Below are 25,076 nucleotides of genomic sequence, written 5' to 3' on the forward strand. Positions count from 1 at the left end.
TGTGTGTGTGTCATCCCTTGTTTGGACATTAAACTAGTGTACCATCTGCCGGCAGTAGTTGGTTGATGTTAAACATGCCATGGTGTCCTTCGCAAAGAGTAGCCAAGCTATTGCCGGCACCATGGTTAAATTCAAAATTCCTGCCCAAACTACCACTGAGAAGGCAATGGCAAACAACCTAGAATAGCACTTGCCAATAAACTGCTGTGGCAGTACTGAACCTGACTTTGGGTAGAACACTAGAGTATGAATATTCATATATTTGTAGTTCTGCGAAGCCGGTGCACCCCCAAGGCAATGGCATACAACATATAGTTGTCCTGAGATGGTTATTTCATTAGTATTCATTTTAGATAGCCCTTTCCTATTGTGTAGTGGGTTTATGGCTCAAATGCATTGCAAGGGGTTTTAGGCAGGTCTTTGTTCTCATTCTTCATCTATTTCATTTACTTTCTGACACACAGTAGCCTTCCCTTCATGCATGCATTCACGCATAGCAATAGTGTAACTCATTTGCATATGTGCGCCATTTCCATTCAAACCATGCACCATTATCAAACAGATTCTCAACTTAGACTTTACCAGACTCTGACCACAATGCTCCAACCACCACAATGCCTTCCTAAAAATCTCCACATCATCAGACCACAGCTCAAACTCGCCTACACTCATCATTGATGCCATAATCTCGACGACTGCCATCATCATCATCACAAACTCGCCGCAGTACAATTGCTATGCTATACCACCACTGCCCTCACTCAACTACAGTTACCATTAACGACCACCACTACCTTTTGGGACCAGCGGGGATGAGGAGGCATGCTCAGGGCCGGGGCGTGTGAGTAAGTACCCCGCCCCATGTTATTCTCAGCTCCGTTGTGTGGCAATACACAGAGCAAATGAAGCCATTCTGGGTGCCAAATCCTCGCCTGGGCAGGGCCGAAGTCATGGTAAGCTTCCATGCACCAACGGGGGCATGTGGAAATTCCCATAACCAGCCTGTTCTGCCTCTCACACTCTCCCTCCATGAGGGAATTATAAAAGTAATGGGTTTTGTGCAGCTCAGGCAGGATGGTTCATGACTCGGTGCTCTCACTTGTCTGGCTCGTTCACTGTCATTCTCCATCGCTCGTCTGGTTCTCTGTCTGACTCATTTTTCTCTCTGCAGCTTGTTGGGTGCTGAATGGAACGAGTGGAGCTTGAGGTTGGGGAGCAAAACTGAGTCCACTATGGAGCCTGGCATCAGGCAGAGTGCAGTTTACCCTATTAGTAATTACACAAACAGACTTTTTACACTCACGATTAAGTCTATCCTCTTACGCATTATTTTCTGTTTCCAAAACCCCCTGACCCACATCTTTACATTTTCCTCTTCACATATCACCATGCCTTACTGAAATTCCTCCAATCACGCACCATAGAGACCCTCAGTATTTATCTCTTCTCACCCCCTCCTAAGCGACTGGGACGCATGGGTCCATTGACCGCGTAAGTAATTGACAAGGTCGCACACCTTGTACTGTCACTATCTCTCTTAATTTCTAATTTTCCTCGAGTTATGATCCTGATGACTCCTGTTATGTTTAGAGTAAGATAAGTCTGTGTTAGTATAACATTGGTATAGTTCTGCCCTGTGTCTCCTTTCCTTTGTAAATACTTGCATGGTCTTTTGCTTCACCCACTTTTAATAAACCTCCTTGTTATAAACGTATACATTTTGTCGTGTCTTTTCCGCATTGATCTAGCATAGTCCACACGAAGTGTTAGCCGGGAAGTTTTACCCCACTAATTTGCTCTTGATAGCCAGCGCAGACTCACTGTATTGCTCGGCAGTAATCCGGGTGTGTGTTGAGGACAGGAGACCTCCCTTGGTGTGGCTGTCCACAGGTAATGTACCCATGCAAAGTAGTGAAACCCTGCTAGGATTGGCAGTACCAACCAGCGTTCGTGGTTGCTTAGCAACCTGTTGGCATGTGAAGTTAGTGCTTGGTGGCCTCAGGACCGGGAGTTCTGGAGGAACAGGACCTGGAAGTGCGTCCCCTCATGGTGAGCCTTGAACCCTGGATCCGCAACAATATTAGTAAAACCAGTCTAATTTTTTTACGAGCAATCGAAGGCAGGGTCTGTCTGCATATTGTTTCTGTAAAAGAAAAAGAATGGAAGGAGAATACATGAAGAAGAAAAGAAAAAAACCCAAAGAGAAAAAGGGGAAGGGTGATGAAATAAAATTTGGGAAAGATGAAAAGGCATGCGACATACAAGGAGTGGCGTTTTGCATATGGTACATTATATTTAGAAGGCACCTGACAAATCCAAGAGGACAACAGATGGCTATTATTTAATATTATATAAAAATAAATCAAGTCGCAATTTGGTGAGGCTTGACAAATACCCCCTTCAAAATGGCTTTCTTTTCTGTCACTGGGTGAGTGAAGCAGTTGTTTTTTTTTTCCAAAATATTTTAAATCAAACTCAAAATAAAGGTCTACATTGCTGAACTCTCCACCATAATACCCAAGAGTAAACAATGCCACTATAAGCCATCATATGATGCATGATGGATGCTTTTCCTTTTTCCGTCGAGCACATAAAGCTGCCGAGGCAGTTTCATTGGCGAGGGGGTGCAGTACAATTCTGGATGGGTTGCCAGTCTTACACGAGAAGGCATAATGGTACTCATTTTGTCGATCTTGGAAGAATGACAGGCTGAGTCAACCTGCCAGGTGTTATTTTGGGACAGCTGGGGATTGACCTCAGAACATTAATATCCTAAGCCCCAACGGCCTCAACCTTTAAGCCACCATGCACCAAGCCTAAGTCATGGGTGGGTGGGTCCCTCCCCGTGGTGGGTGGGTCCCTCCCCGTGGAGACAGACAACGGTCGATCATTTGCTTCCCTGGCCAATTTCCAATACCCCATTCTAAATGAGAGATATGACAGCCTGAGCCAATATGTCTCAAACTGCTTCTGAACTCCATGTTGCACTCGTTCTCGGGCAAATGTTTTGCCCAACAACCTGCTACTTTTCAGTCTTATTATTTTGGGAAAGTTTTTGTTTGCCCAATTACTTACCTTTATTTTAAAACTTATGTTTGTTGTGCTTTCACTTTGGGAAAACACAAACAAAAGGTAAATCGGAATTCCATGCAATTGTGTGTTTGTCATTGTGAAATGTTCACATGTGTAGTTAGAAATCACTCTTTCATTTGAGTTAATTTGATTGTCATCATTAAATAAATAACCATTCCTTTAATGCTGGGAGGCACGGAGGACTGCCGGGGCAGTTTCATTTGACTAAGGAGTACAATCCTGGATGGGTCGCCACTCTGACACAGGATACTCAAATGACTTATTTTCTGAAAACATTGCAGCAGACTGCAGCATTGCAGCACCCAGTAAGCTGGTACTCATTTTGCCGACCTCGGAAGGATGACGAGCTGAGTCATCCGAGCTGGTGTTATTTCAATGGTAGGAACAGGGGCTCAAACTCAAGAGCCTAAGATCTTAAGTCATAATTACATTTGCATAAAGGATCATGCAGTTTAACATTTTGTTCTACGTATGAATTGGTATATTACGTAATACATGGGGCATGAATACAGCACACACTGCAGGGTGAGTCATAAGTCCCAGGACACGGTTTTAGCTGCTTGTACAAGATTTGTTTGTACCATCTATATATAAATAGTTTACTTTTTTTCTTTTTTTTCAGAAAATATTAGTAATGCATTAATCGAAAATGGCAGACACCAGCCCATTTATAGTGGTAGAGAGGCTGGTAGCAGTGGTGTGGTCCCACGAGAGGAGAACCCATTTTGGAAAGCCAGAACCATCAAAATCAAATCTTCATCTTTGGGGAAACGAGGCCACTGTAAATGGACTGGCGTCTACCGTCTTGGTTTAATGTATTACTTGTATTATCTGGAAAAAAAATATAGAAAAGAAAACGGTATAAATATATGGTATATGCAAATCTTGTATCAGCAGCTGAAACTATGTCCCGACACTTATGACTAACCCTGCAGAATAGTATTCGGAATAGTGCATACTGTACCTCTGCCAGGCTGAAGAGTTTATGTTTTGTATCCCACCGATTGGTCAGATCTGGATCCAGACCTGAACCAAAATCTAATCATCTTGTTCTGTCATCTACACAAATCATCCACCAAGCTTTGTCATAACCCGTCCACAACGTTTTGAAAGATCGTGCGAAATATCGGTTTTGGGTCCCATCTCTAAATGGTGAAGAATCATTTCTACAATTCTGGTATCCTAATCCAGATTCAGATCTTCACCAAAATCTAGACAATTCGTCCTTGTCACACATCCAACCTGTCCGCCAAGTTTTGTCCGAATCCGTTCATAACTTTTTGAGATAGCCTGCTCAAAGCCAAATAGACAGAACAACCAAACATGGAGAATACATAATCTGCACGCACCTTCGGTGGTGGAGGTAAACATTGTCAATCATGTTGAACACAGCTTGAAATATTAATCAATTTGAAAATATCCATTTATTTTCTCCTTCCCACCAGATGTTGTTTTCATCTGCATTTTTTGCTATTTTCAATCTCAAACAATTTCATTAACACGGGATTATTGTCATTAATTTGAGCGTTGTCTGCAGCCTCGCTCATTGTTATTTTTGCTCATTGTCTCCCACATATCCAACAAGGTCGGAAACGGGGGACATTATTGTCCCCCGCCCCTCAGACAAGGTCGGAGATGTGAGACATTAAAATGAGTTCCGTCCGACCGACCGATCATCCATCCATACACTTTTGTGTTCATGATATTTAAAGAACCGTTGAACATTTAGCTTTCATATTGCAGAAATCCATTCCTCATGACATTATCTCAACTTGATTAGATCATGGCTGTGATTGGCTGAATTATGTTGTCATGGCAACCATCTCAGTAACTTCGCTTATGTACGCAATATTTCAAAAACCGTTCAAGATTTAGCTTTCATATTGCTCGGATTTATTCCTCATACCACCCAAAAGGTGGGGGACCGATGTCCTTGGATATTTTTGGGGGCCTAAAAAAACGACCAAATTTACAACCTAACTCTAACGCATCAGCAATGGTCACTAGTACTGTATGTAAAGGCCCTGTCACACCTTGACGTTTTAGCCAGCATATGGCAATGTATCAAAATGTATCTAAAACGCTGGCGTACGCTGAACTATTGATGTTTTTTTTCAGTTTTGGGCGTATAATAACGAGTTGGACGTATGCATAACGTATTAGTAACGTACACAGAACGTTTCGATAACTTATACCAACGAATGCTTAGCGTGTTGTCGACATTTGCAACCTATGCCCAACGATAGTCTAACGTATGCATAGCGTGGCAGAGTATCGCTGACGATCACGTGGCGTAGCCTATTAATAGGCTGCCGCTCAACGATTTAAATCATAACCGCACTAGAAATCGAAGTGTCAACATCACCGTCATGCCGAAGAAAAAAAAAAAAAAACAACCATGGAGTCTGGAACACTGACGGGTTCCTCCTGTGAAGCCCATTTTTATATACCAATTCCCCTAAACGCTGCCAATACGCCATTATATGGTAGCTGTAAGTTAGAAACACGTTCTGTAAGTTCTGTGGTCGTCCGGAAGACATAAAATACGTCTACATACGTCAATATGCGTTGGAGATACGTTACACATAGGTTCAAAACACGTTACTCATAGTTTGGAAATAAGTTTCGGGTACGCTAGACATTACCTCGACGTGTTTCGACTTATGAGTAACTTACAAGTACGTGTGTCGATGTGTGTCAACGATCGCATAACGTGCCTAAAACTTATGGCCAGCGTATGTGGAACGTGTGAGTCATAGGCTGGCATACGTCGAAAAAATTTGAGCATGCTTAAAATTTGTCGACGAGCTCGGCATACTACGACGTATGCCAGCGTGCTTCAGCGTGCTCTTAATGTATACAAAACTTACCCATAACGTATTCGACGTTTGCCAGTGTATTCGCCAAATTTTTCAAATGTTGGTATACGCAGGCTAAAGCGTCAAGGTTTGACAGGGCATTAAAGGGCTATGGCACATCAGTTCCTTGTTTTCCTCGTTGTTATCCACAGCTCATTAAACTTAAGCAATTTATAGAGTTAGGTTGTAAATCTAAAAGTTCATAAATGTATAATTCAGGAGTAAGTGAGCCAGAAAACTAATATTTCCAGGAAAATGGTTTCTTTAAATATGAAAAGCAAAGCGAATTCATTTCAGTGATCCTATCTTTAAAAAGAAAGAAGGTAGCAATGATCACTGTTTTAACTTGAACAGCACTCGGTGGAGCGCATACTCTCGGTCCACCTTCGGTCGTTGAGTTCACAACACATAGCACTCTCACTACTTTGAACACCCACAAATTTAAAAACAGCAATTCATGTTGCGTCCTGTGTAAACCATTCTGGTGCAGTATTTGAAGACCACCAATTAGAAGACCCAAGAGCATTCCATTTACTTACTTGCACTGAATATTGTGTATTTTGTATACAGTGGCCTGCAAAAGTATTCACCCCCTACCAATAATTCCACATTTCAATGAATTACGAATGATGTAGAAACAATTTTTCCAAATGAACGTTTTATTTTATAACTGAAGAGATCAAACTAAACACTGTTATCGTTGAAAGAGGTTAAATGTCAGGAATACCCACAAAAACATGTACAAATCAAATATTCACTCATAAAAATATTCATCCCTTCTCCTCCTTCATATGGAGCACAAGGCTGCACAGGGAATCATTGACTGAGGGCATGGCTGCACCACTGATGCAATGCCCTGATTACCAGTACATTAGGACTCATTTCACCAAACTCAGAAGGATGACAGGTTGAGTCAACCACACCTTGTGTTAATTCAACAGCTGAGAGGGGCTCAAACCCAGGACCCTAAGATCCCAAACCAGCCACCCTAAACACTAAGCCAACACAATACTTGCATTCAGCCCCTTAAGTCAGTACTTGGTGGAATCAATGGCTGCTGTGAGTCTTTTAGGGTAGATCTCCACCAGCTTTTTACAGTGAGATGGTGAAATCTTAACCCATTCTTCATGTGAAACTTGCTCTAATGCTGCAAAATTTTATGGGGATCGTCGATGAACTGCAATCTTCAAGTCTCACCACAAATGTTCAATTGGGTTCAAGTCAGGACTTTGACTGGGCTACTCAAGAACATTTATTTTCTTCTTATTCAGCCACTCCAGTATGGCTTTAGCTTTAGTTTCGGATCATTGTCCTGATGAAATGTGATTCTCCTACCCAGTTTCAGATTCATGACTGATTCAAGGAGGTTTTCATCAAGGATTCTCCTGTACTTTGTACCATCCATTGACCCTTCTATCCTGACAAGCTTGCCAGTACCTGCTGATGAAAAGCAGCCCCGTAACATGAAGCTGTCACCACCATGCTCGACAGTAGGGTTGGTGTTGACTGGGTGATGTGAAGTGCTAGGTTTGCACCAGACATATTGCTTTGAATTTTGACAAAAAAGTTCAATTTTTGTCTCGTCTGACCACAAATCCTTTCTCCACATGCCTGCTGTATCATTAAGGTGATTTTGCAAACTCAATATGAGCTTTTAGATGCGCCATTTTCAGTCATGGCTTATTTCTTGTCACCTGTCCATAGATTCCAGCTTTGTGAAGGGAACGGGATATTGTTGATTGATGAACACTGACCCCCATTTCAGACAAAGAGCCTTGCAGATCTTTCAAAGTCATTGTTGGATTTATAGTGATATCCTGAACCAATTTCCTGCTTGCCCGGCTACTGAGTTTGGATGGGCGACCTGATCTGGTTGGAGTCGAGGTGGTATGATACGTTTTCCACTTCTTAATGATTGATTTCACCGTACTCAAAGGGATAATGAGTGACTGAAATTTTCTTATAGCCCTCTCCTGAACGGTGTTTCTCCACCACTTTATGTCTGATTTCTTTGGAAAGCTGCTTGGTTTTCATGTTTACCTTGTTGGTTGACCAAGTGAGATGCACCTGAAAAAACTCCTTAGATAAGTGGTGGAGCTTAATTTTTAAGTTAAACCACTGATTACATACAGGCGAAACCTATTATATTTATTTTGTAACCTTTCAAACAAATAATTTACTCCTGAAGTGATTTAAGGTTCATTCAGCAAAGGGTTTGAATACTTACTGTATGCAAGTGATAATCATCAGATTTTTCTCTGCATTTTTAAACTTTATCACTTTGGAGTAGTTTGTGAAGACTCTATATATTAAGTTTGATTTGATAGCATCATGAAATAAGCTCAGGTGGCATCAAAATGTGAAAACTTTGGAGGAGGGGGTGATTACTTTTGCAGGCTACTATACATGGCAACAAAAACCTGCACTCATTCACTTTTGCAATTATACTGTATAGTCATTTACTCTCGATGGCATAATGGTTAGAGCATCCACTGAATCTGTGATTATTGCAGTGCAAACCCTAGCTGAGTCAAACCAAAGGATAAAAATGGTATGTGCTGCTTCCTTGCTTGACAATCAGCATTTAAAAAGGATAGGGCATGTAGTGCTGTGGCCATTCCCCATAAGGGCCCTAAAAAGCAGGGTAACCCCCCCCCCCCCAAGGTTGAACAAACCACAACCATTTTTTTTTTTTGGTTTATTGGGATGTCTGAAGTAGGAAATGGATGGTTGTGAAAAAAATATATTGGGGATAGCATGTATTTTGATCATGATTTGTGTTAGTAGTCTGCAATAATTTGGCGAATGTTGCGAAATCACGAAAATGACTGTTAAACCTACAATTTTCAACCGATTTGCACAAATAAGGTGTCATTTGGGAGGAAATATGAAAGGGCAGTACATAATTAGGTTGTGACAGTATTGTTTTGCCTACAAACAATATAAGAGTGTGTATGTATCAAATCCAATTCTGAGGAACATGTTTTTAGTCCCTGTTATTTTACCATTCCTTCTTTGTCTTTGTAGGGCAGAGAAACTTTTATCATTGAATGCAGTACAAGAAAAGCATAATGGATGGTGAACCTCCTGATAAGAAACCTCGGTTGAACACTAAACAATGTATATTGTGCTTCAAATCCCTTATAAAAGGAGGTGCTGTTGTCAATAATCCAATCCAAGATAGTCTCAGGACTATCATGAATGTATGTAAGAAGCACAAAGATGATGTGTATGAATTATTTTCACGCTTAGTACACCAAATTCTCTCCAGCGAGATTCATGTGAGCTTCCACAAACTTTGCTGTGCAAAATATACAAGTTCCTCAAACAATTACATGTATGATGATGCCGCAGGTCCATCTACAAGTAGTCCCTCATTGCGGCAAAGCAGTAGATCACATTCCTCCAATTTCAATATCCATACTCAGTGTTTTGTTTGTGGCAAAGGAGACAAGAAATCAGAAAAATTGACTCCAATTACAACTGGAAGTGGTAAATCCACCAGACAGAGAGTTCTGTAAGCAGCCGCCAAACGAAATGATGAAGAGATTCATACTTGAATGCTTACACATTCAGACCTCTTTGCCTTTGATGCAAAGTATCATCGGAGTTGTTATGGACATTATATCAGTGATCGCAACATTGAAGCAGCATGTTCGAAGGCAGCCACATCTGACAAAGAACAGACTTGTCACGAGAAAGCATTCCACGTTGTTCAGAATGAGCTTGAGAAATCAGTGCTATCCCAAAAATTGACTGTGACAAGCCTCTCTCTCCTGAAATAAAAGTATGTCAAAGCATTGGTTGACATAGGGGTGACTGATGCACAACAATATTCGTCCTGAAAGTTAAAGACAAAGCTAAAACATTATTATGGAAACAGACTAATCTTCGTGCAACGCCGTGGACAATCAGACTTGGTCTGTTCAGGCAACATGACAATTGGTGATGCATTCCAACAAGCATCACACATGGAAACTGATGAAGACATTGAGTTTTCTGATTTACATTCAGCAAAAGATCAGCTTGATGAATATCAGATCTTGCATATGGCAGCAGCAATCCTGAGAAGCCATATGAGTAATAAAACTGACAGTGACAATTACATATCTACTTTTGATCTGTAGCTAGAGTGTGGAAAATTTGTGCCAGATTGTCTGTATGATTTTCTATCATGGTGTGTGAGCAAACAAGCATTTGACTCTGTATCTTGCTTTGCCAATGGTGACTCTCAAACTTGGGAGCTGAAGATCATTGCTATATGCCAAAATATCATTGCTCAGAGTCGGCGAATATGGACACCAATAAGTCTTGGTTTAGGAATCTCTGTGCATCATTTGTTTGGGAGTAAGAAACTGATTGATCATCTTCATGACTTGGGCTACTCTGTGTCCTACGATGAAGTACGGAGGTTTCTTACGTCAGTTGCACTTGACCAAAAAGGGACAGACGTGTACATTCCGAGTGGACTTCAAAGTGTGAATGACCTTGTTATGGTGGATGCTGCCATTGATAATTTTGACCAAAATGAAGAGACCCTTGATGGCAAATCCACAACCCATGCTATGGCTGCAGTCCTGTACAAGCGCTGCCCGATAGATGCTTCAAAATGTCAAGTAAAATGAGTCAAGGAAAAGTCACTCTCTTCTGCCGATGCACTAACACTCGATGATGACATACGAAGGTAACAATATGTATTTCATCCATAAGCATCCAGCAGTGTGTCGCTGGAGGTGCTAAATTTACATCATTTGGCTTGGTTATTATAACAATAGAGTGACATAATCTTAGAATGTGTTAGTGCAATGCTTTTCTTAATGCTATTTAACCAAGTAGTGTAAGGTGTTGGTTTGCTCTACCAATGTATTTATCATTTCATGTAGTAATGAATGTAATGCTTTCCTAACATCTAGTGATCTTGTAGAATATGGTGGTGGGTTGCATGCTTGTCTTTATTGTTTTTAGGTATGTAAAACCTGCACGCAGACCTGAGCCATCAGAGGCCCACGTAACAGTTACCGATGTTCGCCAGAATGCGGACAGTTACAGAGAAGCAAATCAGAAAGACCTCCTATGGCAACTAGCTCGTCTACAGGAACGAGATGCAGAACAGTCAATACCAGCCTGGACTGGGTTTAACTCCATCATCTGTGAGATAACCATGCCAGTGACTACTTTTAAATACATGCCCTTCCTAAGAGCTCCTCCATCAGACCTCTCAACCATTTACACTATCTTATGCAAACTCGTTGATGTATCTGAACATATTGGACAAAATCACATCTTGGCATTATAATTACAAATTCCACCAAAAATACATGCTATCCACAATATATTTTTTCACAACCATCCATTTCCTACTTCAGACATCCTAATAAACCAAAAAAATATGGTTGTGCTTTGTTCTACCCTGGGGAGGGGTTATTTTTTTCCAGTTTTTTTTTCCAGCCATGCCACAACACTAATGGGCAATCCACATAAGTTGGCAACTATTCTGCAGACATGATGAGCCCAATGCCTCCTCTTATGTAGAAGTTCCTTGGAAGGGACCTCAAATTTAAAATTACTAATTGCATTAACAGTGCTTTGCTGCAATCACAGTGTAACTATGTGGTCAGTGATCAGACTTTAACAATGTACATCGTGTATCTTGTAAAAGCCTACATGTGGTCAAGCTTTACCAGTGCAGATGGCAGCAAGCCAATTGCAAGCAATTAGTGTATGTGTATGACAACAACCAACCAATTATAAGAAAAAGAAACCATCCTGACACAGATGCATGAAATGTACTTGTGACTCTTGTAAAGCAATAAAATCAATCAGATTGACAAACAAACGAACCAATTACATTAAAAAAGAAAAAAGTATGTGGGGGGTGAAAAAAAGTATGTGGCATTGCCATTCTGACTTCCTTTGGCAGTTTATAAAATACATTTTTAGACATCTGAGCAAATATAATTACAAACAAAAAATATTTCCTTAACATTGCAAATCTGAGGTATTTATGGAATCACTTGTTTTAATTGACTATACTACTATATTGTAAGGCACTGCCAATTTAAAGTGAGGGTTGAGATTCGTGGAGGTTAGAGCTGGGAACAGTGTCGGAGTCGGTTCAGGAAGTTGTGCTGCTTTTGCATGCATTGTTAACCCATCTGATTTATTGTTTTGTTATTTATTGAATTCGCTTTCCTATTATTATCTATTTAAATGTGGTGGAATTTTTTCTCCTTCCCTAAACTCCCATGCTATATATCGTAAATAGCCCTTCTTTTTCCTCCCCTTCCACCTCTCACCTACCAACATTCTTCCTAAACCCGAGCAACCTCTTCCACATTGTCCTCACCTCATATCATTCATGATTCCATTTTCCCAATAACACCCCCCCCCCTTTCCCATGTAAGTAGGGAAACATATATGACTACTTTGTCTCCATTTGGATTAATTTGACTGCATTGGAATCTGTTTTACACTTGCTGGAAACACTTTACATACATCATTCATAATATGTGTACGGTATGTATTCCGTACTTCCTGCACTATTCTGAATTGGCTATTTAGCACATATGCAGTGCAGTTTCTCACCGCATACTTGTGTGTGTGATGCTCTGATTTGAAATTCCCTAGACATCTCATGATCCATAATTAATCTTTGCTGGAAAGGGAATCTCTTTTTCATTTCACCCACTTTCCTTGTTCTTTTCACATCTGTTTCTTTTAGCACCATCCCATTATTGTCAATTGCAGCCAGAATAAATCTGCTCAAATAAATAAAGTGAACCTTGATCAATAGACAGGAAGTTTTGAGTATTGTTTCAGACTGTTTCTCTTCGCAGTCCTTGACACTCTACAACACACTTCACTGCAAGACTTCCATCGAAGGCCAGAGGTATGTGAAGTTCTACAGCACATCATCACATCCAGTAGTTAACCTCCGCCATCGAAGATCGGAGGTTATTGTTTTCACCCCTTTCTGTTTGTTTGTTTGTGAACAGTATTACAGAAAAACTCCTCGACGGATTTCGACGAAACTTGGTGGGGGGATTAGGTATGGTCAAGGATCATGCCATTAGATTTTGGACCCGGTCCAAAATCCAATATGGCCGCTATGGCGGCCATTTTGAAAAAATATTTGAATTTTTTATTTGCATTTTTTCATGTTTCAAGTGATTTCCAACCCCCCCCCCCCTAAAAAAAAAAAATTGTTAGAGAGAAAAAAATATTTTTGCAACTTTTTTTGCAACAAAATTTCGATTTTTTTGCATTTCTACATGTTTTAAGTGATTTCCAACAAAAAAAAAAACATGCCAAAATTATAATTACGGCTGATTTTGGAACTTCAGGTAGATATACCCACGTAAATCAATTTCTGTCTCAAGGAATCCAGTTATGATGAATGAATTGAGTATGTAAAAGTTAAAAGTAAAAGGGAAAGTTGCAAACTATAACTCTGTGAGCACTGTTGACGTCAAATTGAATGAATGGGATATCAGGTTCACTTGAGTGACCTAGCAGTATTGGCGGCAGAGGTTTTGCACTCTGCTGAGTGCTCCCCCTCTAGTTGTATATTGTATCACACTTGATGTGAAGAGTTTGCATGTAAAGTGATAATTGTTTTTTTTTACCATTGCTCATGGTGTTGCACTGTAAAGTACTCGAGGTGACCTGTCGACAGTATTTCAATTGTTATTTTATTCAAAATGGTCACATTGCTCTGGGTTTTGTCAGGTAACATGAATATAAGCTAACTTCATCTTCCAAGCTGTCGGAAACAAACAAAAATCCTCGCCAATTCAAATGATCTCTTGGAAATTCTCAATTGAAATAAGTGAGATGAAACCGGATACAAACATTTTATATCCACGTCGAGTGTTTGTGGATAATGATTGTTCAGCCCTATGACACTATCATTCGACTGTTTCCCATCCTGCATAGAGGCTCGATAAAGCACAATAATCGATACAAAATTCCCAAATCACTCTTAAAACCAGCATGTCATCGTAATCAATTGATGCTGAAAACCCTGTGACACTTCAAAAATAAAACTCATCTGGACTACAACTCTTCATCTACTTTGATTAACCGCTAAACATGATCCCGCAGAATAAGCGTTCAATGTCGAAAAAATAAAGAGATTAATGACTAAATTTACACTGTTAATAATTTCACTTCAATATGACAACACTCTACTATACATGCAAAATAGGTCTTGCTAATTGTACAGCACAGTTTAGTTGCAAAAGAGAAGCAAGTCACTATGAATGAACGTGCTTTGAATTTTAAAGGTCTTCTTATTCGTTTGTCCTCCACCTTTTCACATTTCCAACTCTGCGTTTTCTTCAGAAAACTCCATTCTTTCCAAACCAAGCGAGCACAAAGAAAGGAAGGGGCAAGGTTCCTGATTATCTGTCCTCGGATATCAAACGAACGCTGATTGCTTCCTATACGTACTGATGAAGTACTTAAAAGGTAATTATAGTGCTGCTTGGTAATGAGCATGTGCTTCACACGTATTCTTTGAGAACACAAGGGGGATGGTCCAAGGGGAAGTAAGGCAATCAAACTGATCGCAGGCTGTGTTCATTGGTCCAGACTGTGCCTGATGATGCTGGGCTGGTGTTCCATTATTGGTGCAACATCCCTAAGGCACATCATCTTCGTGAAATGTTGAGACACTTGAAGTTTCTTGTTTGGAGATATGCATTTCTTTTTGTTTCAAACGAAGCCATTGCTGCTAAAGTGAAGCTTTAAAATGATTAAAAACAAACAAACAAGAACCTTCAAAATTGTGTAGCATCTCAATACACGACCTGCAGAATTAATACTGTTCCTTCTGCAGCTTTCCTTGTTCAATTTGGAGTTCATGAAATATCTTGATTACCAATAAATTATACAAAAGACTTTAGATTAACTTGCACTGGCGAATGTCTACCGAATAAATGTTGTCTGCTGTACATAGTTCTCTGAGTACGTTTTCCTTCAACTGCCGTTGTAGGTGATGAAGCAAGATCCATGTGTTCTGGTGGTGTGCAACAACTTTCTGTAGCTACAAAAGGTTCAGGAGTATCGCATCTCCACCCTCTCCACAAGCTCAGCATGAAGACCTTGAAACACTATATGGGACTCATCAGGTTGTACACCATACTGAAAAGGATGAGGTTAAGTAAAGGAGGAATGGGGTGAGTGAGGAAGAAAAAAAGGAAAGAGGAAAGATCATTTGGTAAAGGCAGCAGCAATCCAAAGAAGCACTCTCATCAAATCTGCTTTGCGCTCCCATATAATACATGACCCATAATATTTTGATCCCAGGTTCAAATCCGAAAAGCTGTTAACTTGTATTATTAACAAATGTCGTTGCAATTCATGGAAAAGTGCAATAATGACATTGCCCTTCAGGTGATATGTTTGAAACTCCTGTTAGTCTTAACCTTAAGCATATGAGCCTCCATTGGAGAATATTGTCTAAAGTCATGTTATAATTGCATCAACTTGAAATATGCTGATAATAATCTATCGTGACAATGTGGCATCATGAAGCTGATGCATTTAGTTGCCCTTGCTGGCAGTGTGCTGCGATGATAGACATATGAGCTGTGTGGTGTAGTTTTTCATCAATGTAAACCTTGTGTCTCATCAACCGGGTATAGATGTTTTTATGGCATATCCTCACTGGAAGCAAGATTTGCAACTTGATGCTTTGGCATCTTCAGCAGTAAAATGTTGGGAGTAAGCTTTTTTGGAGTTCGATAGAATTTGACCTCAATTGGTCAACAAAATCCTCAAAATGTGTGTGTGTGTGTGTGTGTGTGTGTGTGTGTGTGTGTGTGTGTGTGTGTGTGTGTGTGTGTGTGTGTGTGTGTGTGTGTGTGTGTGTGTGTGTGTGTATCAGATGCACCTCCTAGCTTATGGTGAGCATCGCCAAGGATTATGTCTCACACGGTAAAACCGCATAATTTTTTTTTGAATACTTTGGCATTTGGCATACTTTGGCATGTCCGAGGTCTAAGCTGCAAGATGGGTCCACTGAAAACTCAGCACTCTCGATTGATAGCAAGAGCTGGCATCACGTCATGAGCTTCGCTATCTGTTCAATGCAGGACCAGCTGATTTTATTGCTCATCCAATAACCAGACATGAAATGTGTGCACACCACTAGGATCCTGAAAGCAAAATAAAATTCACGCAATGAAAATAAAAGGGATCACTGCGATCCAATAAATTTTGCATCCAAACCTCAGCTGGATATATCATGCCCTCGATTTTCTGAGATGCCAAAGGAATCCTGCTGAATGACGATATGGCTCACACAAGTACAATCACAGGGGAATTTAATTTTAGTTGTGGCACAAAAATTGTGGCAGACCATCATGGTAAAACTCCAAATGGTGTTGACCTTAGGTGTGCTGCTCCTTCATGGCAATGCACCTTTTTACACCGCCCACATTTCACAAACCACCATTCATGACTGCAGCTTCCAGAAGCTGGATCACTCCCACTCCATGCTGATTGTCGTCACTGGTGGGCTGGATAGGGCCCAAAGTGATGACACCCCGATTCAACATTTTAGGTCCATGCTGCACAAGTGATGATTCGTCAATGATGAGGAATTGACTGAAGGAACCAACATGTGGCAGAAGTAACAATTGGAAAACTTATATTTTACTGGCAGAAAGAGTTCAATGAACAAAGGGAGCAAGTGTATAGAGGTCAATGGACAGAATGTTGAAAACTAAAAAACTTGAGATTTTGGATGGTTGTATGTCATTTCTACAAATTTGTAATGCATCTCATATATATACTTTGATCGTGATGTGCCATACTCTTTACAGAGCATTGGTGCTGCCGAAGCAGTTTCTTGGAAAGGCGTTATACTGGGTGGTTTGCCTTCCCAGCATTGTTTGTCCTTACTCTAGCCTTTTAAATGCTGAGTGTCAAACAGAGAAGCAGCACGCCCAATTTTAGAGTCATTGGTGGACTCGGCTGGGGGTTGAACCGCCGACCTCGTTGACTCAGAGTGGATGCTTCAACCATTACACGACCGTCTGGTCCATTATATAAAACATAAAACGAATTTAAAGAAAAACAATCTCCAATTGGAGAGTTCATAGAGCACCTTATACCATACTGTCTTGAGAAACAAGGAATATACGAGCAGAAATTTTGATTGGTCATGATGATGTAAAATGCCATAATATTTTGTCCAAGTACAGTGCTGTACTGCTAAATCGGAGAGTTGTGAAAGTGCCAAAAAGGTGATTGGTGTTCTACAGTATATGATATATATTTAAATAAAATATAACTGGAGGTCATAGAAAAATAGAATTCGGAAGTTTACCGCCATTGATGTTACCTCTTTTAACACCACCTTATCTAACACATTACATTAGTTATTCGTGCCTGTTGGTCCTTTATAATGTACTTAAAAACAGTGTTTCCTGTTTGGAATGCTTTTCAATTTTTTCTGACTGTCAGACAGGCAGACAGATTAAAATAAATTATCTCACTCCTCCCTGCACATGTGCCATTGGGCCAAATTCAGACACAAAGTACTACTAAACAACAGGTTCTTTTTCCGATTTATGTTCCGATTCGTGTTTAAAATATAACATTCAATTGAAATTAATTTGGTCCTTCATCACAAACTAACGTTTGGAGACAGACAGACAGACAGACAGACAGAAGTGAACCCATTGGTAAACCCTGCTTTTCCCTTTGCATGCATGGGGTAATTTTCCAAGGTAAAATTAATTGTTTGTTACAGAACCTTACACACATTACATATTATGCAGAAGGATGAGGAATGAATAAGTGGAGATAAAGAAAATTGAGAAAAGCAAAAGAACAGGAGAGAAATATAAATTGAGTAAAGTTAGTGAGGAATCGGTTAGGAATGGAAGGGGAAGGCGAAGGGGAAGTGGAAAGGAGGGTGGCATGGGTTTTTATTTTATTTTTGCATACATGATCAAGGCTTGTGGAAGAGCTCGATCAGAATGGTAAGGAATACAAAGGAAATGGGGAACACCAACAGCAGAATAGAATTGTGAGTGAGAGCAAGATCAAGGGGAGGGGAAGAAGGATATTGGGGTGAACAAGCTGCACACATGCTGAAACACAGCAAGAAGAGGAAGGGGAAAGCTGGGATGAAACAGAAAAGGAACAAGCTAACCAACAACAAACAAACAAAATGATGTGAGGGAGAGGAGGAGGAGGAGGAGGACGAAAACTCACAATAACCTGGAAAAAGGGAGTGCTTGGGAATGGGGTCATTTGGGGTAGAAAACATCATGAGTCTGGATGGAGGTGGCATGAGGTAGTGGGGAACAGCTGTCCTGAAGCCCTGTAGGGAAGAATGGGACTGAACAGACGAGAGAAGTTGGTTCCACAGGGAAGAGAAAAGAGGAATAAATGAGTGGAGATGAGGAGAGAGCCTGGATTTTGGGAGTTTAACCAGAAGATATTTACCGACCATGTAACCCTGCAGAACCATGGGAGGGACAGAGCCAAGAGAGAGCAGAGGATACAGAAAACCCACCGATCTGTCAGTGATGTGAGAGTAACAGGCTGAGACACTCCGCTTCGTTGCTGGACGTATCAATGGTTTTGAGGGCCTTGCTTTCCACGGCATTAAGAAGAGCAGTGTGTAAGGAAAGAGTGGCAGCACAAAGGGGAGAGCAATACTCAGTCAAGCAGTGAACGAAGACCTTGTAGGTTGTCAAAAGTTAAGATTGGCAAAGGAAATACCTTGCATGATGAAGCATGCCCATTCGTCGGCTGGCTTTGGAAGCCATCTTGTTCTGCCCAATAAATATCACAGCAGAAGGTGAAGCCCAAAAGTCTGAGAGATTTAAACCTCTTCAAGTGGTTTGTTTGGAAAGTAGATTGGAGGATTTGCCAGATGGTCCTTTTGGAGGAACAGGGTGAGTGTGTGGGATTTATCAGGGTTGAAATTCATATTCCAAGTGTTTGACAAGCTTCTGATTAAACCAAGGTCAACAGAGAGGTAATATGGTACTGCCTGCATGTGTGAAGGGTGAGAAATGATTTGTTAAAGTGTGGCATAATCAGTAAAGGGATAGGCAGGACTTTTCAGGGACTCAGAAACACCACTTATGAAGATGAGCAACAACACTGGCTCCAAGACAGCTGGGATCCCATGAAGAGCTACATATTTACTACACGAATGGAGGACATCAGTGACCCATGATAAGAGGTGGCCTTGGATGTCATAAGCAGAGAGTTTGGAGATTAAGGTGAGGCATCAGCCAGAGAGACATCTCTGATCTCATATCTGAGATTGAGAGCTTCATCCATTGCTGAGAGTGTCATAATATTCTTATGACAGTCAGTTGTGGTCAGTTGTAGAAGGAGAATTAGCACTAAGCATTATAATCTGTTAATTTGTGCCTTTTTGATTGTTTGCTGTGCCTGTGGATATGTGCCTTTCATTAATAATAGTGCTTGTAAATATGTGTTTGCTTATTTGGGTAAACGGTTCGTTTCCATCCTGCCTGTTTCGTCTCATTTTCTTTATTGGCTCAATTTAGCATGTAAGACTAGATAGATGGGAAGTTCTGCCCTATTGATTGGCTCTGCAATTAGTCAGTGCAAAGTCACGGTTACACTCAGCCATATGTAATAAATAAATGGGTGCACAATGAGGGTACATACCCCAATTTGCATTGCCAAAACACCAGAAAAGGAAACGTGTTTTAGAGCAGGGACCCTGCCAGATTTGACAGTATAAATGGGCGTCCGTAGTTGCTTGACTATCTGACAGGCTGCAGACTTATCTATAGCGCGCCGGAGGTCCGGGAAGAGTCAGAGATGTCTCTCTCATGGTGAAACCCAAACTTCGTTTCCGTAACAATATTCACGGAACCATAGGCAACGTAGTGCCTGCATATTATGCAAGGAACACAGCAGGATAAAGAATATAGTCAACTACTACTTCTTTAACATCCGCAAGTATGCCGACCTTATTGTGGAGTCAGCCAGTCATAGCATATTTCATCCAACGTTGTATTTTGTTGTATACATCATGATATATACATCATCATGATATAGTATGTATACATTATGATATAGTACTGGCTTTAAGGATGCATTTAATTGGATTAATAAAAAGCATGTTTATATGAAGATAAAACAGCAAAGATAAAATATACTCCATCAAAGGTTTCCATAAAATGATTCGATTAGAAAGGCCTTACCATTCTGATCCTTACCATTTTGATCTAGCAATTTTAATTGAATATAATTATAAACCACACAACCTTTTAAAATTGATCGAAGGTTTTCGGTAAAATGATTCCATGGGAAAGGCTAATAATTTTAATTGAATACAATTGTATACCACACAACCTTTTGAAATCGATGTTTATTTGGTTCGCAAAGGGCATTGTTAGAAATAATTATTGAAAAGTGTGAAAAGCGTAAAGACTTTTAAACCTTTTAAAATGTCACCACAAATAGCAAAATGTGTGTCAGCATATTCCTATCCTGTAATAAGACACGCAATTTGTGAAATTGAATTACCAATGATATTTATGTTGCTGTGAAAGTTGCTTTTCCACAAATCTATATTTCTGATCTGATTTCCTGTTGAATGCTTACAAAGCAATGAGCTTCATCGCAGAAGGCATAGACCAGGAAGATGTTCTCATGTAAAAGTTGGTGAACTATAAAGCTGACTTGTAAAAAACTAAAATTGAAATGCATCAAGGTACTTGCCAAAGGACCTTGTCCGAGAAAAAAAAAACAGTGGGACATGTTGAAAATAATGTTCACATGTAAAGGCTATTTTGGCCCATCGTGCCTGCACCATATCCATATCTCACAAATCCTTTCTACTGTAGCTAATGATGAAATAAATGCAATAAATGCAATATATATATATATATATATATATATATATATATATATGTACATGTACATACATACATACATACATAAAGCCCAAACTTTCCCTTATTTCATTATAGTACTGCATTTAAGAGGAATTTCATGATGGTGCTAGCATACAATATTCTTTTCAAAAGAGACCATGGGATCTTTAACATCTGCAACCTAAATGAAGAAAAGACAGCCAGTTAGCTTAACATTCTTTCTAAATTACGTGCTTAAGATGGCGTGGCTCTCCCGGCATTGAGAATAATTTAATGAAGGCAGAAATAACAAATGAAGGCATTTACTCATATTGAAGTATGGGGAACATTTGTAAAGTCATACAAAGCAGATACACACCATATTAAAATAGATACCAAAGTGGTATATATTTTTCAATGTGTGAGAATATATAATTAGAAAGAAAAACATTTCCTTCCTAATATGGCACTTTCAAAATGGCATGTTCTGCCCTAAAATGCTTGGAGCACATGTGCAGAAACACCGGGAAATGCGAGTGTCCAGGGCATCATAAAGTATATTGTCTGTGGTAGATACGGATTGTTACTTAAAACGCCTCTCAAGACTTGGCTCACAAATGGTTTGCAATGCTTCTGAAAAAAGAAAAAGAGCAACCCTCGCAGACCCTCGCCAGGACTTCTTTGTGTGGTGTTTGTGTAGTTTTGTGTGGTGTATTTTGTGTGGTGTTTCTGCACTGTTGTGTTACGTAATGAATAGGAGAAATAAATAGAACTGCCACTTTATAACTGCTGACAGTGATGACCGGGTACCAAGAAGTCCCGCTTTGATGAGCCACCTGACCCTGAACTATGACATGTGCTATTATTCAATTGAATTTAGAATGGGATTACAATAAATTCAATTCAAATAAAATGGAAGACCAAATAGGTACAGTCCTGCATTGGAGTAATCAGAAGGAACCCGAACAAGCAAAAAGCAACGATGAAGTCATAATGGAGGAACCTGGATAGGATCCGCATTTCAGCTGCTACTCCTCTGCCCTCAAAACCATCCAGGCACAGCCTAGTGAGTGTTATTTTAAAAAAGAACTTAAAAAAATAAAAAAGAACCCAGATCAAAAAAAAAAAAATTCTGCCTGCCAGACCATGTGTCCGATCAAGTTGAAATTTTAAACCTTAAAATTTTTAAAGTTGTTCCAGTGATAGTTGGAGCTACGGGAATGATGACAAAGAACCTCACAGAGATGTAAAAAACAATTATTGGGAATATTACTTCCAACAAAATACAGTTAGAAATTGTCCTGGGCTCAGTGACGATCCTGAAGAGAGCCCTCGGCACAGTTTTGAGAACAAAAAACTTCACAGCTTGGTCCATGAATCATGATCCCTTACTGAAATGAAAGTGGATACTTTGAGCCCATCCTGGGAGGACTCCATTCCACATTCTGAAACCCGGATATGTAGATGCCAATCAACGACACACACACACACAAACACACACACACACACACACACACACACACACACACACACACACACACACACACACACACACACACACACACACACACACACTCACCCACACACGCATTGCCTTTTATTAGTGTAGATTTAAAATCTGTGTTCAGGGATTTTAATCAAACTTGGTACAAGTATTAGAATGATGTAATAATTTGGGCGGAGGCATCCTGGTGATGTCGTGACTTCAGAGGTTATCGAGATAACATCGGTGCTTTGCCGAGGGCGTGCTCCCTGCTCAGGTAACCACGTGACCTCTAGTTAAACGGAATAATGAGATGGTGGACACTGGAACTCGTGGTTGACTGGGTGCCATTTATGGTTCTACAACAACCCACCGTACCATAACGTTAATTGTGAGCGGTGGCCCCAGGTCCGGCTCTACTGAGGACAACCCGGGATTAATCCCCCTGAGTGACAAGCTGGTGTCTCGGTACCCATGGTCGCAACTGTATTAAATAATTCTGGCTGCCAGACCATGCATCCAATGAGGTTGAAATTTAAAACATATATTCCACATGTCTACTGGATCATAATTGTGATGTTTCACATCGAGTTGATGAAGCGGTTCAAGAGAAAGACTTTTTTAAAATAGAATTTCATTCAAACCAATATTGCTGTCAGACCATGTGACATATTAATTATTCATGAACACACTGGTATCCCAAGGCTTGGGGAATGTGTCAGTGAAGTTTCCCTTTGATCTGTCAAGCCATTCTGCATAAGATGTAAAAATGTTTATTATTCAACCTGCCAATCCATGTGATCTATGATGTCATAGGTGAAAAACTTTTTGTTCCTCATGTATAGGTGATCATACCTGTGAAGTTTTGCCTTGATCTGTTCAGCCATTACGGAGAACAAAATATTTGAAGGTTTTATGTTAAAAACAACATGGCTGCCAAACCACGTGACCGATGACATCATCAATTTTTTTGTCAATTATAATTTAGCCCTAGATGACCCTCAGTTTTTTTGAACTGATCAGATAAAGCGTTTGACATATGCAATTATGCAGTCATAAGGAAGCCACATGTGATATAATTAAAAAAAATCACCCTTATTTCCCATGTGCCAAGTTTTAATTTTTAGCCGCGTCTCATGTAGCGAACGCTAGCTCTAAGAGAGCTCCACCTTCTTCTTCTTCTTCTTCTTCTTCTTCTTCTTCTTCTTCTTCTTCTTCTTCTTCTTCTTCTTCTTCTTCTTCTTCTGAAGACAAAACCTTTAGGAGGCGGCTCTTTTATATACCGGATCCGGATCTCCTTAAATACTAAACACCTGTACACATCCTCGCATTGAGGGTGCCTTTTGAGAGCGTCTATCATGAACTTTTAAATATTTTCAGACATTTGCTTTAAAGTTTCGAAAAGTTCATGTTACTATTTAAAGATTATTCCATTTAATGTGTTGTAATTTCGTAAATACACGATTTTCTCCATGACGGGTCTCGCTATTGGCTCCATCAAGGCACGTGACGAAATATCAGAAGTTGTTGTTGTTATTGCCTTTAGGACGTGGCTCATGGACACATTTGTCCTTGTTTTCCATGGAGCAGTTTCATTGATACAGAGGTCCAAAGTTTTTTTTCCATTGTCCATTTTTCCAACATGATTGCCACACCATGGCGTGGTATGCCAACCTATGATATCATAGTTAACACAAAAACGTTCTACATGAGTAGTTGCATCTATGTTGAAAATTTCGTGAAATTTATATGGTGAAAAAAAAAAAACAATGCCTCCCCACTTTGATACAACCCTGCTTCGATTGGATACCTGACCCACAACATCCTCTTTATCAAATAAAATTTAGAATGGGTGGCTGATCACGTCTTTGGAGTTTTACGTTAATCGGATAAGGCTTTTTGTCCAACATGGCTAGGAGACCATGTGACTGATGTTGAAATTTTCAACCAATATTCCCCATGCCAAGTCGATCATAATTAAAAAAAATAATTATTTCTCTGAAACTGCTTAGCCTTTCGATGTGAGACTTTGCAATGATGATCCACTATGATTGCTGCAAACATTTTATTTAACATTGACCACATCAGTCATATGATGTGGCAGCCATGTTAGTTTTAAAGAAATGATTTAAGAATGATTTATCTGAATCCGTTTAACTAATCAACACTAGACTTTGCAGTTATGATCCACTGTCCATGCTGCATACACTTCACTTAAAAATGACGTCATCAGTCACGTGGTGTTGCAGCCACATTGGTTTCAAGGAAAATATTTTTTAAAATTATATATCGGAAACCACCACAGAAATCAATGCAAAACTGTGCAGTTGTGATTCACTGCCCTTGCTCCATGTAATGCAATATATTTCATATTGATCTGTTCAGCGATTTTGGATAAAAAAATGTTTTTTAATTTGCAGTTTTCAAACTAACATGGTTGCCAAACTACATGACCAATGGCATTGAAAATTTGGACTCTACCCAATATTTCATAGCGGATCACGTGTTTGAAGTTTTGTTTTGATCGGATAAGGTTCGTTTTTCTATCTAATATGGCTGCCACACCACATGACCCATGATGTCAAAATTTCCACACTGTATGCAGATATATGGGTTGATGATAGTTGGTGAATTTCGCTTTCATCGGAAAAGCAGTTTCAGAAAAAAAGATTTAATAATTTTTTCAATCCAATATGGCCACCAAACCACATGACATCAATTATTCTTTATCACCCTAATGTCCCCAAATTATATGGAACATGCCTGTCAGGCTTCCCC

General features: G+C 39.9%; 1 protein-coding gene across 1 annotated transcript in view; it reads right to left on the bottom strand.

Moving 5' to 3' along the window:
* Positions 1 to 13,621: 13,621 nt before the first annotated feature.
* LOC147032066 (protein cornichon homolog 2-like) overlaps positions 13,622 to 25,076 on the bottom strand; it is a 238,851-nt gene continuing 227,396 nt past the window's right edge. The window contains exon 4 of the mRNA XM_085869363.1: positions 13,622 to 15,095. Within this exon, the coding sequence (XP_085725489.1) occupies positions 15,065 to 15,095 (31 nt within the window). The 3' untranslated portion in view covers positions 13,622 to 15,064. The remainder of the gene's footprint in view (positions 15,096 to 25,076) is intronic.

The sequence above is a fragment of the Eptatretus burgeri genome, chromosome 2 (assembly GCF_056783735.1).
Source record: "Eptatretus burgeri isolate ZD-2024b chromosome 2, Ebu_testis_v1, whole genome shotgun sequence".
Classification (NCBI taxonomy): domain Eukaryota; kingdom Metazoa; phylum Chordata; class Myxini; order Myxiniformes; family Myxinidae; genus Eptatretus; species Eptatretus burgeri.